This window comes from Oncorhynchus masou, chromosome 29, assembly GCF_036934945.1.
Source record: "Oncorhynchus masou masou isolate Uvic2021 chromosome 29, UVic_Omas_1.1, whole genome shotgun sequence".
NCBI lineage: Eukaryota > Metazoa > Chordata > Actinopteri > Salmoniformes > Salmonidae > Oncorhynchus > Oncorhynchus masou.
Window position 1 is genome coordinate 496,669 of NC_088240.1, and position 18,516 is coordinate 515,184.

An 18,516-nucleotide genomic window follows, 5' to 3' on the forward strand; every position below is an offset into this window, starting at 1 on the left:
GGGGGAGACCAGTCTGTGATGGTGCTGAGGTCAGGCAGACAGGGGGAGACCAGTCTGTGATGGTGCTGAGGTCAGGCAGACAGGGGGAGACCAGTCTGTGATGGTGCTGAGGGCAGGCAGGGGGAGACCAGTCTGTGATGGTGCTGAGGGCAGGCAGGGGGAGACCAGTCTGTGATGGTGCTGAGGGCAGGCAGGGGAGACCAGTCTGTAATGGTGCTGAGGTCAGGCAGGCAGGGGAGACCAGTCTGTGATGGTGCTGAGGGCAGGCAGTCAGGGGGAGACCAGTCTGTGATGGTGCTGAGGGCAGACAGGGGGAGACCAGTCTGTGATGGTGCTGAGGGCAGTCAGGGGGAGACCGGTCTGTGATGGTGCTGAGGGCAGTCAGGGGAGACCAGTCTGTGATGGTGCTGAGGGCAGACAGGGGGAGACCAGTCTGTGATGGTGGAGGTCAGGCAGTCAGGGGGAGACCAGTCTGTGATGGTGCTGAGGTCAGTCAGGGGGAGACCAGTCTGTGATGGTGCTGAGGGCAGGCAGTCAGGGGGAGACCAGTCTGTGATGGTGCTGAGGGCAGGCAGTCAGGGGGAGACCAGTCTGTGATGGTGCTGAGGGCAGTCAGGGGGAGACCAGTCTGTGATGGTGCTGAGGGCAGTCAGGGGGAGACCAGTCTGTGATGGTGCTGAGGGCAGTCAGGGGGAGACCAGTCTGTGATGGTGCTGAGGGCAGGCAGTCAGGGGGAGACCAGTCTGTGATGGTGCTAAGGTCAGGCAGTCAGGGGGAGACCAGTCTGTGATGGTGCTGAGGGCAGTCAGGGGGAGACCAGTCTGTGATGGTGCTGAGGTCAGGCAGTCAGGGGAGACCAGTCTGTGATGGTGCTGAGGGCAGACAGGGGAGACCAGTCTGTGATGGTGCTGAGGGCAGTCAGGGGAAGACCAGTCTGTGATGGTGCTGAGGGCAGGCAGGGGGAGACCAGTCTGTGATGGTGCTGAGGTCAGGCAGTCAGGGGGAGACCAGTCTGTGATGGTGCTGAGGTCAGACAGGGGGAGACCAGTCTGTGATGGTGCTGAGGGCAGGCAGTCAGGGGGAGACCAGTCTGTGATGGTGCTGAGGTCAGGCAGTCAGGGGAGACCAGTCTGTGATGGTGCTGAGGGCAGTCAGGGGGAGACCAATCTGTGATGGTGCTGAGGGCAGTCAGGGGGAGACCAGTCTGTGATGGTGCTGAGGGCAGGCAGACAGGGGGAGACCAGTCTGTGATGGTGCTGAGGGCAGGCAGTCAGGGAGACCAGTCTGTGATGGTGCTGAGGGCAGTCAGGGGGAGACCAGTCTGTGATGGTGCTGAGGACAGGCAGTCAGGGGGAGACCAGTCTGTGATGGTGCTGAGGGCAGGCAGTCAGGGGGAGACCAGTCTGTGATGGTGCTGAGGTCAGGCAGTCAGGGGGAGACCGGTCTGTGATGGTGCTGAGGTCAGGCAGTCAGGGGAGACCAGTCTGTGATGGTGCTGAGGGCAGGCAGTCAGGGGAGACCAGTCTGTGATGGTGCTGAGGTCAGTCAGGGGAGACCAGTCTGTGATGGTGCTGAGGGCAGGCAGGGGGAGACCAGTCTGTGATGGTGCTGAGGTCAGGCAGTCAGGGGAGACCAGTCTGTGATGGTGCTGAGGTCAGGCAGACAGGGGGAGACCAGTCTGTGATGGTGCTGAGGGCAGGCAGACGGGGGAGACCAGTCTGTGATGGTGCTGAGGTCAGACAGTCAGGGGGAGACCAGTCTGTGATGGTGCTGAGGTCAGGCAGACAGGGGGAGACCAGTCTGTGATGGTGCTGAGTCAGGCAGACAGGGGGAGACCAGTCTGTGATGGTGCTGAGGGCAGGCAGGGGAGACCAGTCTGTGATGGTGCTGAGGGCAGGCAGGGGGAGACCAGTCTGTGATGGTGCTGAGGGCAGGCAGGGGGAGACCAGTCTGTGATGGTGCTGAGGTCAGGCAGGCAGGGGGAGACCAGTCTGTGATGGTGCTGAGGGCAGGCAGTCAGGGGAGACCAGTCTGTGATGGTGCTGAGGGCAGACAGGGGAGACCAGTCTGTGATGGTGCTGAGGGCAGTCAGGGGGAGACCGGTCTGTGATGGTGCTGAGGGCAGTCAGGGGAGACCAGTCTGTGATGGTGCTGAGGGCAGACAGGGGAGACCAGTCTGTGATGGTGCTGAGGTCAGGCAGTCAGGGGGAGACCAGTCTGTGATGGTGCTGAGGTCAGTCAGGGGGAGACCAGTCTGTGATGGTGCTGAGGGCAGGCAGTCAGGGGGAGACCAGTCTGTGATGGTGCTGAGGGCAGGCAGGGGGAGACCAGTCTGTGATGGTGCTGAGGTCAGGCAGTCAGGGGGAGACCATTCTGTGATGGTGCTGAGGGCAGACAGGGGGAGACCAGTCTGTGATGGTGCTGAGGGCAGTCAGGGGGAGACCAGTCTGTGATGGTGCTGAGGGCAGGCAGGGGGAGACCAGTCTGTGATGGTGCTGAGGTCAGGCAGTCAGGGGGAGACCAGTCTGTGATGGTGCTGAGGTCAGACAGGGGGAGACCAGTCTGTGATGGTGCTGAGGGCAGGCAGGGGGAGACCAGTCTGTGATGGTGCTGAGGTCAGGCAGTCAGGGGGAGACCAGTCTGTGATGGTGCTGAGGGCAGTCAGGGGGAGACCAATCTGTGATGGTGCTGAGGGCAGTCAGGGGGAGACCAGTCTGTGATGGTGCTGAGGGCAGTCAGGGGGAGACCAGTCTGTGATGGTGCTGAGGGCAGGCAGACAGGGGGAGACCAGTCTGTGATGGTGCTGAGGGCAGGCAGTCAGGGGAGACCAGTCTGTGATGGTGCTGAGGGCAGTCAGGGGGAGACCAGTCTGTGATGGTGCTGAGGACAGGCAGTCAGGGGGAGACCAGTCTGTGATGGTGCTGAGGGCAGGCAGACAGGGGAGACCAGTCTGTGATGGTGCTGAGGTCAGACAGTCAGGGGGAGACCAGTCTGTGATGGTGCTGAGGTCAGGCAGACAGGGGGAGACCAGTCTGTGATGGTGCTGAGGTCAGGCAGACAGGGGGAGACCAGTCTGTGATGGTGCTGAGGGCAGGCAGGGGGAGACCAGTCTGTGATGGTGCTGAGGGCAGGCAGGGGGAGACCAGTCTGTGATGGTGCTGAGGGCAGGCAGGGGGAGACCAGTCTGTGATGGTGCTGAGGTCAGGCAGGCAGGGGGAGACCAGTCTGTGATGGTGCTGAGGGCAGGCAGTCAGGGGAGACCAGTCTGTGATGGTGCTGAGGGGCAGACAGGGGGAGACCAGTCTGTGATGGTGCTGAGGGCAGTCAGGGGGAGACCGGTCTGTGATGGTGCTGAGGGCAGTCAGGGGAGACCAGTCTGTGATGGTGCTGAGGGCAGACAGGGGGAGACCAGTCTGTGATGGTGCTGAGGTCAGGCAGTCAGGGGAGACCAGTCTGTGATGGTGCTGAGGTCAGTCAGGGGGAGACCAGTCTGTGATGGTGCTGAGGGCAGGCAGTCAGGGGAGACCAGTCTGTGATGGTGCTGAGGGCAGTCAGGGGGAGACCAGTCTGTGATGGTGCTGAGGTCAGACAGGGGGAGACCAGTCTGTGATGGTGCTGAGGGCAGGCAGGGGGAGACCAGTCTGTGATGGTGCTGAGGTCAGGCAGTCAGGGGGAGACCAGTCTGTGATGGTGCTGAGGGCAGTCGGGGGAGACCAATCTGTGATGGTGCTGAGGGCAGTCAGGGGGAGACCAGTCTGTGATGGTGCTGAGGGCAGTCACGGGAGACCAGTCTGTGATGGTGCTGAGGGCAGGCAGACAGGGGGAGACCAGTCTGTGATGGTGCTGAGGGCAGGCAGTCAGGGGGAGACCAGTCTGTGATGGTGCTGAGGGCAGTCAGGGGGAGACCAGTCTGTGATGGTGCTGAGGACAGGCAGTCAGGGGGAGACCAGTCTGTGATGGTGCTGAGGGCAGGCAGTCAGGGGGAGACCAGTCTGTGATGGTGCTGAGGTCAGGCAGGGGGAGACCAGTCTGTGATGGTGCTGAGGACAGACAGTCAGGGGGAGACCAGTCTGTGATGGTGCTAAGGGCAGGCAGGGGGAGACCAGTCTGTGATGGTGCTGAGGACAGACAGTCAGGGGAGACCAGTCTGTGATGGTGCTGAGGGCAGGCAGGGGGAGACCAGTCTGTGATGGTGCTGAGGGCAGGCAGTCAGGGGGAGACCAGTCTGTGATGGTGCTGAGGGCAGTCAGGGGAGACCAGTCTGTGATGGTGCTGAGGGCAGTCAGGGGAGACCAGTCTGTGATAGTGCTGAGGTCAGGCAGTCAGGGGGAGACCAGTCTGTGATGGTGCTGAGGGCAGACAGGGGGAGACCAGTCTGTGATGGTGCTGAGGTCAGGCAGTCAGGGGAGACCAGTCTGTGATGGTGCTGAGGGCAGTCAGGGGAGACCAGTCTGTGATGGTGCTGAGGTCAGGCAGTCAGGGGAGACCAGTCTGTGATGGTGCTGAGGGCAGTCAGGGGGAGACCAGTCTGTGATGGTGCTGAGGGCAGACAGGGGGGAGACCAGTCTGTGATGGTGCTGAGGTCAGGCAGTCAGGGGGAGACCAGTCTGTGATGGTGCTGAGGGCAGTCAGGGGGAGACCAGTCTGTGATGGTGCTGAGGTCAGTCAGGGGAGACCAGTCTGTGATGGTGCTGAGGTCAGGCAGTCAGGGGGAGACCAGTCTGTGATGGTGCTGAGGGCAGACAGGGGGAGACCAGTCTGTGATGGTGCTGAGGTCAGGCAGTCAGGGGAGACCAGTCTGTGATGGTGCTGAGGTCAGGCAGACAGGGGAGACCAGTCTGTGATGGTGCTGAGGGCAGGCAGACAGGGGAGACCAGTCTGTGATGGTGCTGAGGTCAGACAGTCAGGGGGAGACCAGTCTGTGATGGTGCTGAGGTCAGGCAGACAGGGGGAGACCAGTCTGTGATGGTGCTGAGGTCAGGCAGACAGGGGGAGACCAGTCTGTGATGGTGCTGAGGGCAGGCAGGGGGAGACCAGTCTGTGATGGTGCTGAGGGCAGGCAGGGGGAGACCAGTCTGTGATGGTGCTGAGGGCAGGCAGGGGAGACCAGTCTGTGATGGTGCTGAGGTCAGGCAGGCAGGGGGAGACCAGTCTGTGATGGTGCTGAGGGCAGGCAGTCAGGGGGAGACCAGTCTGTGATGGTGCTGAGGGCAGACAGGGGGAGACCAGTCTGTGATGGTGCTGAGGGCAGTCAGGGGGAGACCGGTCTGTGATGGTGCTGAGGGCAGTCAGGGGAGACCAGTCTGTGATGGTGCTGAGGGCAGACAGGGGGAGACCAGTCTGTGATGGTGCTGAGGTCAGGCAGTCAGGGGGAGACCAGTCTGTGATGGTGCTGAGGGCAGTCAGGGGAGACCAGTCTGTGATGGTGCTGAGGGCAGGCAGTCAGGGGGAGACCAGTCTGTGATGGTGCTGAGGGCAGGCAGGGGGAGACCAGTCTGTGATGGTGCTGAGGTCAGGCAGTCAGGGGGAGACCAGTCTGTGATGGTGCTGAGGTCAGACAGGGGGAGACCAGTCTGTGATGGTGCTGAGGGCAGGCGGGGGAGACCAGTCTGTGATGGTGCTGAGGGCAGGCAGTCAGGGGAGACCAGTCTGTGATGGTGCTGAGGTCAGGCAGACAGGGGGAGACCAGTCTGTGATGGTGCTGAGGGCAGGCAGACAGGGGAGACCAGTCTGTGATGGTGCTGAGGTCAGGCAGTCAGGGGGAGACCAGTCTGTGATGGTGCTGAGGGCAGTCAGGGGAGACCAATCTGTGATGGTGCTGAGGGCAGTCAGGGGGAGACCAGTCTGTGATGGTGCTGAGGGCAGTCAGGGGGAGACCAGTCTGTGATGGTGCTGAGGGCAGGAAGACGGGGGAGACCAGTCTGTGATGGTGCTGAGGGCAGGCAGTCAGGGGAGACCAGTCTGTGATGGTGCTGAGGGCAGTCAGGGGGAGACCAGTCTGTGATGGTGCTGAGGACAGGCAGTCAGGGGAGACCAGTCTGTGATGGTGCTGAGGGCAGGCAGTCAGGGGGAGACCAGTCTGTGATGGTGCTGAGGTCAGGCAGTCAGGGGGAGACGGTCTGTGATGGTGCTGAGGTCAGGCAGTCAGGGGGAGACCAGTCTGTGATGGTGCTGAGGGCAGGCAGTCAGGGGAGACCAGTCTGTGATGGTGCTGAGGTCAGTCAGGGGGAGACCAGTCTGTGATGGTGCTGAGGGCAGGCAGGGGAGACCAGTCTGTGATGGTGCTGAGGTCAGGCAGTCAGGGGGAGACCAGTCTGTGATGGTGCTGAGGTCAGGCAGTCAGGGGGAGACCAGTCTGTGATGGTGCTGAGGGCAGGCAGTCAGGGGGAGACCAGTCTGTGATGGTGCTGAGGGCAGGCAGTCAGGGGGAGACCAGTCTGTGATGGTGCTGAGGGCAGTCAGTCAGGGAGAGACCAGTCTGTGATGGTGCTGAGGGCAGGCAGTCAGGGGGAGACCAGTCTGTGATGGTGCTGAGGTCAGGCAGTCAGGGGGAGACCAGTCTGTGATGGTGCTGAGGGCAGTCAGGGGGAGACCAGTCTGTGATGGTGCTGAGGGCAGGCAGGGGGAGACCAGTCTGTGATGGTGCTGAGGGCAGTCAGGGGGAGACCAGTCTGTGATGGTGCTGAGGGCAGTCAGGGGGAGACCAGTCTGTGATGGTGCTGAGGGCAGTCAGGGGGAGACCAGTCTGTGATGGTGCTGAGGGCAGGCAGGGGGAGACCAGTCTGTGATGGTGCTGAGATCAGTCAGGGGGAGACCAGTCTGTGATGGTGCTGAGGGCAGGCAGTCAGGGGGAGACCGGTCTGTGATGGTGCTGAGGGCAGTCAGGGGGAGACCAGTCTGTGATGGTGCCGAGGGCAGTCAGGGGGAGACCAGTCTGTGATGGTGCTGAGGGCAGACAGGGGAGACCAGTCTGTGATGGTGCTGAGGGCAGTCAGGGGGAGACCGGTCTGTGATGGTGCTGAGGTCAGGCAGTCAGGGGGAGACCAGTCTGTGATGGTGCTGAGGGCAGTCAGGGGGAGACCAGTCTGTGATGGTGCTGAGGGCAGTCAGGGGGAGACCAGTCTGTGATGGTGCTGAGGTCAGGCAGTCAGGGGGAGACCAGTCTGTGATGGTGCTGAGGGCAGTCAGGGGGAGACCAGTCTGTGATGGTGCTGAGGGCAGGCAGGGGGAGACCAGTCTGTGATGGTGCTGAGGGCAGGCAGTCAGGGGAGACCAGTCTGTGATGGTGCTGAGGTCAGGCAGTCAGGGGGAGACCAGTCTGTGTTGGTGCTGAGGGCAGTCAGGGGGAGACCAGTCTGTGATGGTGCTGAGGGCAGTCAGGGGGAGACCAGTCTGTGATGGTGCTGAGGGCAGGCAGGGGGAGACCAGTCTGTGATGGTGCTGAGGGTCAGTCAGGGGGAGACCAGTCTGTGATGGTGCTGAGGGCAGGCAGGGGGAGACCGGTCTGTGATGGTGCTGAGGGGGCAGTCAGGGGGAGACCAGTCTGTGATGGTGCTGAGGGCAGTCAGGGGGAGACCAGTCTGTGATGGTGCTGAGGGCAGACAGGGGGAGACCAGTCTGTGATGGTGCTGAGGGCAGTCAGGGGGAGACCAGTCTGTGATGGTGCTGAGGGCAGTCAGGGGGAGACCAGTCTGTGATGGTGCTGAGGTCAGGCAGACAGGGGGAGACCAGTCTGTGATGGTGCTGAGGGCAGTCAGGGGGAGACCAGTCTGTGATGGTGCTGAGGGCAGGCAGTCAGGGGAGACCAGTCTGTGATGGTGCTGAGGGCAGTCAGGGGGAGACCAGTCTGTGATGGTGCTGAGGTCAGTCAGGGGGAGACCAGTCTGTGATGGTGCTGAGGGCAGGCAGACAGGGGGAGACCAGTCTGTGATGGTGCTGAGGGCAGGCAGGCAGGGGGAGACCAGTCTGTGATGGTGCTGAGGGCAGTCAGGGGGAGACCAGTCTGTGATGGTGCTGAGGGCAGGCAGGGGGAGACCAGTCTGTGATGGTGCTGAGGGCAGACAGGGGGAGACCAGTCTGTGATGGTGCTGAGGGCAGGCAGACAGGGGAGACCAGTCTGTGATGGTGCTGAGGGCAGGCAGGCAGGGGGAGACCAGTCTGTGATGGTGCTGAGGGCAGGCAGAGGGGAGACCAGTCTGTGATGGTGCTGAGGGCAGGCAGTCAGGGGGAGACCAGTCTGTGACAGAGGTGACGTGAATTTTTGCAGATACTCAAGGCCACCTTTACTCCACACAGAGACGCGTACAAAGCTCTCCCCACCCTCCATTCTGCAAATATGACCATAACTTATGACCAAAAATGACGATGACAAATATGATGACAAATCTTCCCGATTACTGTTTACAAGCAGAAACTCAAACAGGAAGTACCAGTGATGTGCTCAATACGGAAGTGGTCTGATGACACAGATGCTAAGCTACAGGACTGTTTCCCAGACTGGAATATGTTCCAGGATTGAGAAGTATATCCCCTTAGCAGGGTTGGGGAGTAAGGGATTACAAAAAATGGATAACTGTACTCCGTTAAATTACCAGCATCAATATTGTAATCAGATTACAGATACTTTGTAGGAAAACTAGATCATTACTGTGAGGATTACTTTTGAGGATTAATTTGAGGATTACTGTGAGGATTACTGTGAGGATTACTGTGAGGATTACTGTGAGGATTACTGTGAGGATTACTGTGAGGATTACTTTGAGGATTACTTTGAGGATTTTGAGGATTACTTTGAGGATTACTTTTAAATTCAGAAAGGATGTTTGCAAAAAAATATATTTGACACTTATCTGTTTTCTCAATGACATTCAAATCAACATTGATAAAAGGCGCAAATTTAAGTTTGTTCCAACTGAGTGAGTCTGACCACCAATCAGAGACCACTATGATGACTCACCAAATGTGTTTGATGGACACTGTGGGAAAAGAGCAGGAACAGCAGTTTTTGTAGGATGACACAGATCCAAGCTAGTGGTCTAGGATGACAGCAGTGGTGAAGGATGACTGCTGTCGGCATCCAAAGGATTTGAATAAACTCTAGGATGACAGCAGTGGTGAGGATGACAGCAGTGGTGTAGGATGACAGCAGTGGTGTAGGATGACAGCAGTGGTGTAGGATGACAGCAGTGGTGAAGGATGACAGCAGTGGTGTAGGATGACAGCAGTGGTGAAGGATGACAGCAGTGGTGAAGGATGACAGCAGTGGTGTAGGATGACAGCAGTGGTGTAGGATGACAGCAGTGGTGTAGGATGACAGCAGTGGTGTAGGATGACAGCAGTGGTGTGAAGGATGACAGCAGTGGTGAAGGATGACAGCAGTGGTGAAGGATGACACAACAGTGGTGTAGGATGACAGCAGTGGTGAAGGATGACAGCAGTGGTGTAGGATGACAGCAGTGGTGTAGGATGACAGCAGTGGTGAAGGATGACAGCAGTGGTGTAGGATGACAGCAGTGGTGTAGGATGACAGCAGTGGTGAAGTGGTGGATGACAGCAGTGGTGAATGGATGAAGGACAGCAGTGGTGTAGGATGACAGCAGTGGTGTAGGATGACAGCAGTGGTGAAGGATGACAGCAGTGGTGAAGGATGACAGCAGTGGTGAAGGATGACAGCAGTGGTGAAGGATGACAGGTGTGAAGGATGACAGCAGTGGTGAAGGATGACAGCAGTGGTGAAGGATAACAACAGTGGTGTAGGATGACAGCAGTGACAGCAGTGGTGTAGGATGACAGGTGTAGGATGACAGCAGTGGTGAAGGATGACAGCAGTGGTGGTGAAGGATGACAGCAGTGGTGTAGGATGACAAGCAGTGGTGTAGGATGACAGCAGTGGTGAAGGATGACAGCAGTGGTGGAAGGATGACAGCAGTGGTGAAGGATAACAACAGTGGTAAAGGATAACAACAGTGGTAAAGGATGACAGCAGTGGTGTAGGATGACAGCAGTGGTGAAGGATGACAGCAGTGGTGAAGGATGACAGCAGTGGTGTAGGATGACAGCAGTGGTGAAGGATGACAGCAGTGGTGTAGGATGACAGCAGTGGTGTAGGATGACAGCAGTGGTGTAGGATGACAGCAGTGGTGAAAATGGATGAAGGACAGGCAGTGGTGTAGGATGACAGCAGTGCAGTGTAGGATGACTGAAGGATGCAGGTGGTGTGTAGGATGACAGCAGTGGTGTAGGATGACAGCAGTGATGAAGGATGACAGCAGTGGTGAAGGATGACAGCAGTGGTGAAGGATGACAGCAGTGGTGAAGGATGACAGCAGTGCAGTGTGGATCCCAGCCTATAGAATAACAGCTATATAGTGTGGATCCCAGCCGATGGAATTAAAATGGGGGCTTTTATTCCTCAATAATCTTTTAACCTAATAGACACATGATCAAACTCGTACACTTCTGATAGACTGAAAGGGGCCATCTGTAGTTGCTACATCCATTTCTGGACTATATATATAAATAATTAATATCTGTCCATTGCTTTTTGCAGAATATAACATAAAATATATAACTTATAAATGCCTCTTGAGCTGAGTTCAACTGTCACACCCCATCAGAACCTAAAATATAACCCTGTTTAATCCGGTGTTTGTAAACATTGTAAATGTAAAAAAACAGTGTATAGCTTCATAACATGGTTAAACCTATTCTGTTATTCTCATGGATGGTCAGTCCTTACATCTAGAGCTCTGTCTATTCATCTGAGACTGGTTACATTTCTCCAGGACCATCCCTCTGCTTTTTACCAAGACAGGGGATTTGGATATTTCTTTGCAACTCTGCCAAGAAGGCCAGCATCCCGGAGTCGCCTCTTCACTGTTGACGTTGAGACTGGTGTTTTGCGGGTACTATTTAATGGCCTCCCACTCCTCGTTCTATTCTGGTTAGAGACAGTTTGCGCTGGTCTGTGAAGGGAGTAGTACACAGCGTTGTACGAGATCTTCAGTTTCTTGGCAATTTCTCACATGGAATAGCCTTCATTTCTCAGAACAAGAATAGACTGACGAGTTTCAGAAGAAAGTTCTTTGTTTCTGGCCGTTTTGAACCTGTAATCCAACCCACGAATGCTGATGCTCCAGATACTCAACTAGTCTAAAGAAGGACAGTTTTATTGCTTCTTTAATCAGAACAACAGTTTTCAGCTGTGCTAACAATTGCAAAAGGGTTTTCTAATGATCAATTAGCCTTTTAAAATTATAAACTTGGATTAGCTAACACAACGTGTCATTGGAACACAGGAGTGATGGTTGCTGATAATGGGCCTCTGTACGCCTATGTAGATATTCCATTAACAATCATTAACAAGTCTTTTACAACATTAACAATGTCTACACTGTATTTCGGAGACACCTGAAACCCCACCTCTTCAAGGAATACCTAGGATAGGATAAGTCTTAATGATTTTACTATTGTAAAACTGGATGTTAACAATGTCTGGATACACTTAAATGTAAATGTAAATGTATTTCTGATCAATTTGAAGTTATTTTAATGGACAATTTATTTGTATGTATTTTTTTCAAAAACAAGGACATTTCTAAGTGACCCCAAACTTCAAACGGTTGTGTACATATATACTGTATAAATATATTAGTATTTAAATATACCAGAGGGTGGATAACAAACCCCCCCCCCCCCCCCACTAATTTAAGAAGTGGACTGTACATGTTTTGTTTTTGGCCTAGATGTATACATTATAATTTACCTCTGAACTGTATGTAAACCCCTCTGCAATCTACTGGCACTAACCATTAAAAACTAGGACTTCAACCAGGCTGTCCATATGCTATTTGCTCTCTCTCTTTTAAACTGCTAGCACAAAGCCTACGTGAAAATGTGGTTTGTCCACAGAAGAAAATGAAAAAAATAAAAAAATAAAAACTGGCCCAAATCAACTCTACATATTTCAGCAGGGAGGTGTGCAACTACCACACATTGTATCAGTGGAGAAACTACAACACCTACATAGAAATGACCAAATCCCTTTCAATTCACATTCCTTGCAGAAAGAACTATTTGCAAACCTTTTAAAACATCCAGAAAGACAGTGGTCTTAGAAGGGTATTTATACTTTAAAAGACATTTTATGTGAATGGATGAAAGAATTCTGCCAGTGTTTTAATATCCTGGGTCCATATTTTCTCCAACTCATATATCCAAGTGAGTCTGAGGACCTTGGGGATCAGATTGACCATTATACCCATTGATCAAATGTAGAACAGACAGACACTGCTCACAAGGAGTTGTTTGTGATATCTACACTCAGTTGACACTTTGTTAGGTTCACCACCCTATTCGTGATAATAAACTGCTCCTACATACATCAAGTCCCGTGTTCTTGGCTTGCTGGACACTGAAGCATGCAGAGAAGTATTCAGGTATTCTGTTTGTTTGAACTTTAGAATGTGCAGAATGACAGCACCGTCTGGGATGGTGTTTTGTAACTCAGAAACGTTTCAAATCTTTTTTTTTTTTTAATAATTCCAACACTCAGCTTTTACTGACTGTAACTCCAACTGGACTTAAACAGTCCATCTCCTTTCCCAGCTTCATCAGTTGTTCTGAATTCACGCTGCTCCAGATGCATAGGGGGTTGTACCTAATAAACTGACCACTGTGACTAGAGACTTTCCAGTATGTGTTCTGGGAATAAATAAAATTTGGCTGTAAGTGTTGAACAGTTGAGTCTATTAAACATTTGGCTGTAAGTGTTGAACAGTTGAGTCTATTAAACATTTGGCTGTAAGTGTTGAACAGTTGAGTCTATTACCTCAGGAGACGGTACCATTCAGCTTGTCTGGGGATGACAAAGAAGGACTTGAACAAAGCCAAGATAGAAAATGATTGGAAGGGGCCTCTGCTGATAAATTAGAGACGTATAAATAAGTGACTGTTGTGCCTTGTAACTACTTTAAAATGCAGAACTGTTGCACTAAAAATTGACCACAATTTAAGATGGTAAACATTGATTTGGCATACAATTTAAGATGGTAAACATTGATTTGGCCTACAATTTAAGATGGTAAACATTGATTTGGCCTACAATTTAAGATGGTAAACATTGATTTGGCCTACAATTTAAGATGGTAAACATTGATTTGGCCTACAATTTAAGATGGTAAACATTGATTTGGCATACAATTTAAGATGGTAAACATTGTACAACGCCTACAATTTAAGATGGTAAACATTGATTTGGCCTACAATTTAAGATTAAACATATAAGAGAACCAATTTGGCTACAATTTAAGATTAAACATTGATTTTCAATTTAAGATGGTAAACATTGATTTGCAAATTTAAGATGCATATTTTCACATTGATTTTACAATTTAAGATGTAAACATTGATTTCACAATTTAAGATGGTAAAATTGATTTGGCTTACAATTTAAGATGGTAAACATTTCTTCATCTAATTTTTAGAAAATGCTTAAAATTAAATATTTGCAAATAAAGATTGTCTGTATTGCTATCAAATCAAAACGGGAATTTCTACTCAAAACAAAGGTTGTAAAAGTATACTAGACATTTTTAGAATAAATCATCAATTTGATGTTTCTGTGACAAACGGTGAATTAGTGACTGATTTTTACATTTGTAACGGGCTTTTGGGCGAATGTCTGTTGAATGTTCGACGATAAAACCAACTTTACCTCCGTGGGGCGAGCAAGCGAGCTGCGTCACATACGCCTAAAATAACATTGCGGGACTGCGGTTGGGTTTGGAGCCAGCACTCCCAGAAGCTTTGCCACCACACAGGCTGTCAGCATGCTGCCCTAAATCCAGCCGGAACACTTGCTCAGAGGAGTCCGCATGGTCCTAAAGCACACCGGGACACTTCAGCCGGCCCACCAGACTGCTCAGAGGAGTCCGCATGGTCCTAAAGCACACCGGGACACTTCAGCCGGCCCACCAGACTGCTCAGAGGAGTCCGCATGGTCCTAAAGCACACCGGGACACTTCAGCCGGCCCACCAGACTGCTCAGAGGAGTCCGCATGGTCCTAAAGCACACCGGGACACTTCAGCCGGCCCACCAGACTGCTCAGAGGCCCACCAGTCCGTCCGCATGGTCCTAAAGCACACCGGGACACTTCAGCCGGCCCACCAGACTGCTCAGAGGAGTCCGCATGGTCCTAAAGCACACCGGGACACTTCAGCCGGCCCACCAGACTGCTCAGAGGAGTCCGCATGGTCCTAAAGCACACCGGGACACTTCAGCCGGCCCACCAGACTGCTCAGAGGAGTCCGCATGGTCCTAAAGCACACCGGGACACTTCAGCCGGCCCACCAGACTGCTCAGAGGAGTCCGCATGGTCCTAAAGCACACCGGGACACTTCAGCCGGCCCACCAGACTGCTCAGAGGAGTCCGCATGGTCCTAAAGCACACCGGGACACTTCAGCCGGCCCACCAGACTGCTCAGAGGAGTCCGCATGGTCCTAAAGCACACCGGGACACTTTGTATCACATTAAAACTGGGGGGCACACGTTTATATTGCAAAATACAGGGCACATTTTTAAAAAGAGACCTCGGTCTCAATATGTCTTCCCTGTTAAAATAAAGCTTAAATAAACACAAATAAATGAAAGAGATTGGTGTTTTTTCTCACAACCCTAATCATGGCATGGGGTTGTTCAATGACAGACATCTATCACTTGATGGTTTCATTTCAGAGAGACAAATAATCATGTTTTGTTGCAAAGCGCTATATATATATATATATATATATATATATATATATAGATATCCACCTATATAATAAGTAGTACCAGGTTTTACACAGTCAAATGGAACAAATAACTACATGTTTAATAAAGACTTGTCGAAATGATGTATATATGACATTAACATATATTTTTTTTAAATGTAGAAATACAGCATTATATCTATCTGAATGTAAAATGTTACTAATTTGACATTTTAGTCATTTAGCAGATGCTCTCTTCCAGTTGGTTCATTTTAAAATTAGCAAAGTGAGACAAACACAAATATACAGGATATGAACATTCCATTCCTGCTAAACAATGGAAGCCTAACGTTGGCAACAAAAATCCATTCTAATACACCTCTAACATCCATGAATTCAACATCTGAGAACAGTATTGTTTTACACGCACAGACCCATAAGCAATCATTTCTAAGGTGAAATAAAAAATAAAAAAAATAATGTAAAAAACACAAATATGAAGAAGTGGTCAAAACACTCGTAATTTATTTTCTATTTTCTCTGGAACATTGGTCGTCTTGTGGGAAATGGTTGATACAACGCATCTTGAAATACACTACCAATAAACTATAACTATATGCATTCAATCTGCTGAAAATCTTTTCACATCGACTTTTTCTTTTCATTTGAAATGTACAACAACTGACAGAATAAACCCCATGTATTTTACAGAAGTTGTCATGATAGATGAAAGATCATCCTGCAGACAGCCTTACATAACTAATAAATGATACTTTACGCAGTGTCTTCAGAAAAAAACCACTCTGTAATGGACATCCATCCGATTTCTATCAAATGCATTCATAGAGCCCTTTTTCTTTTTTACATCAGCAGATGTAGAATACGGTGTGTATACAGACACCAAAAACCACAAACAGCAAGTACAGATGTAGAAGCATATCTGAATCTCACCTTTGCAGTTGGGACGTTGGGAGAGTTCAGGAAACAGATTATGTGAAAGAGAGAAGGACAGGAGGATCGTTGTCATCCATAAATTACACTCCATCTTGTTCTCCTAATCCCCGAAGCTGATAGCAGGGCAGAGGAGAGTAGAGGAGCTGGACCGCACAATGTTTCTGATTCACCTTGATGCTTGGAGGATGCAGCTTTCACCCCGAGCAGAGGGGTGAAAACACCACACCCACACACTTAACTGTGGTAAATAACAATATCTATTCACAGACTACTAGACTGTCGTTGTGTCTCAAACGACACCCCGTTGCCTACCCACTAGTTGAATCAAAGTTGTTTCTACTTCATTTAAATGAACGTTGAACCAATGTGGAATAGATGTTGAATTGAAGTCTGTGCCCAGTGGGTATTTAGTGCACTTATTTTGACCAGAACTCAGAGAAGTAGTGCACTATATAGGGAATAGTGCCCTTTGACAGGTACACACTCGATATGTCTATGCATTCACAGACTACAGTATATAGACTGAGTTGACTGTTACAGACTACATTTTACATACTTGTCCTGCTATATTACTATATTATTTACACACCCATATACTGCCAACCAGACCCATATTCTGCTAAGTATTTCTTTAGAATTTCTACGAGTTTTCCTCGGTTACAGATCAGGTAGGAAATCGTTTTTTTATTATTTTTTTTATTCTACTGTGCATTTGCACTTTGTGGGTGTCTGCCTGAATTGTGAGTCACTCCTTCCATATTTGTGAGTCACTCCTGCCATATTTGTGAGTCACTCCTTCCTCTCCTCTCCTCCCTCTCTTTACCCTCTCCTCCCTTTGTCTTCACCGTGCTCTCTTCTCCCTCTTCTCCTCCCTCTCTTCTCCCTCTTCTCCCTCTTCTCCTCCCTCTCCAGCTCCCTCTCTTCTCCCTCTCTTCTCCCTCTCCACCACCCTCTCTTCTCCCTCTTCTCCTCCCTCTCTTCTCCCTCCTCCCTCCCTTCTCCCTCTTCTCCTCCCTCTCTTCTCCCTCTTCTCCTCCCTCTCTTCTCCCTCCTCTCCCCCCTCCCTTCTCCCTCTTCTCCTCCCTCTCCACCTCCCTCTCTTCTCTCTCTTCTCCTCCCTCTGTTTTCCCTCTCTCCTCCCTCTCTTCTCCCTCTTCTCTTCCCTCTCTTCTCCTCCCTCTCTTCTCCCTCTCTTCACCTTCTTCACCTCCCTGTTGGGTTTAAAACCCCTGGTCTCTGGGCATGACATCTCAAATAGCACCCTATGTGACCTGGTCAAAAGTAGTGCACTACATAGGGAATAGGGTGAAATTGGCGTCATAGCTAGATCAGAGATAGATGGGTTTGGGTTAGATGAGAGAGATGTTGCAGCTAACAGACAGAGCCAGAAAGAGGAAGTTGGGGGTTTTCGACCACAACGTGGTGATGGTTCCACAGAACAGAGTCAGGTGTATTTTGACATGGTAACATCTTCTGAAAACATTTTAAACTCTACTACAAAGCAGACAAACACCCACTCTTTAATGAGTATTTTAAATAATCCCACTTACTATGCTACTGTGATATGTGGTTGTTCTACCTAGCTATCTTTAGATGCAGGCACTAACTGTAGGTTACAGCATCTGCTAAATGACCGAAATGTCAAATTAGTGGAATGGTATCAAATACATAAAACAAGGCCTGCCGAGTGGCGCACCGGTGTAAGACACTGCATCGCAGGGCTAGAGGGGTCACTACAGACCCGGGTTTGATCCCGGGCTGTATCGGGAGTCCCATAGGGCGGCACACAGTTGGCCCAGTGTCGCCCGGGTTCGGGCAGGGTTTGGTCAGCGGGGGCTTTACTTGGCTCATCACGCTCTAGTGACTCCTTGTGGCGGGCCGGGTGCCTGCAGGCTGACCTCGTTCATCGGTTGAATGGTGTTCCTCTGACACATCGGTGCGGCTGGCTTCCGGATTAAGCTGGCGGGTGTTAAGAAGAGCGGTTTGGCGGGTCATGTTTCGGAGGACGCATGACTCAACCTTTGCCTCTCCCAAGCCCGTTGGGGAGTTGCAGCGATGAGACAAGATCGAAAACAGGGAGAAAATACAAAAGAATAATAATACAAAAAATATAATACATAAAACACACGGCTCCGTTCCATCCATTATTGTGAGCCGTCCTCCTCCCAGCAGCCTCCTGTGCTGGCTAGATATACTGTCTGAGCTCAGGCCCTGGGCTAAGATTAGTAATTGACAATGACCTGTTTCATGTGGTTTGTCTACAGGCCTGGAGGAACAATCACTGCGACCCCACATGTCTCCTCTTGCTCCAGGGTGAAGTTTCTCCGAGTTACAGATCTAGGATCAGCCTGCCCTCCCCCAATCCTCTCTTTAACTATTAGTGGGAAAAATGCTAAACTGACCCAAGATCAGCGTCTAAGGCGCAATTTTAACAGTCTCACTGTATAGATACTCACCAGTCTCACATTACAGGCCTTTGAAGAGGAACCACCAAGAGACGACATTTCTTTAGTGGTAATATTATCAACCATATAATGAGTATTTCCCCATTCCCAGACATAGATACTCCCGAGTGAGACCTGTCTGTACAATATAGGCATATGCAGGTAAGAAACCTTTGTATGAAAACATATATGTATTTAAATCACTGTTATTTGTGTGACTGACGATCTCAAATAAATAGCGTTTGTTTTCGCTCGGTTGGTTGATTGGTCGAGACTGATTGCAGCACTGAGGGACTGCAGGCCTGGTCTCCTCTGAACAGGAAACAGGAATTCGGGAACGCGCCTCCCATCTGCGGCGCGCTCCTGACT

General features: G+C 51.3%; 1 protein-coding gene across 1 annotated transcript in view; it reads right to left on the reverse strand.

The window, feature by feature from the left end:
• Positions 1–15,960, reverse strand: part of LOC135521340 (T-cell-specific surface glycoprotein CD28-like) — a 66,442-nt gene extending 50,482 nt beyond the window's left edge. Inside the window, exon 1 of the mRNA XM_064947257.1 lies at positions 15,701–15,960. Coding sequence (XP_064803329.1) covers positions 15,701–15,794 — 94 coding nt within the window. The 5' untranslated portion in view covers positions 15,795–15,960. The remainder of the gene's footprint in view (positions 1–15,700) is intronic.
• Between the last annotated feature and the right edge of the window lie 2,556 nt (positions 15,961–18,516).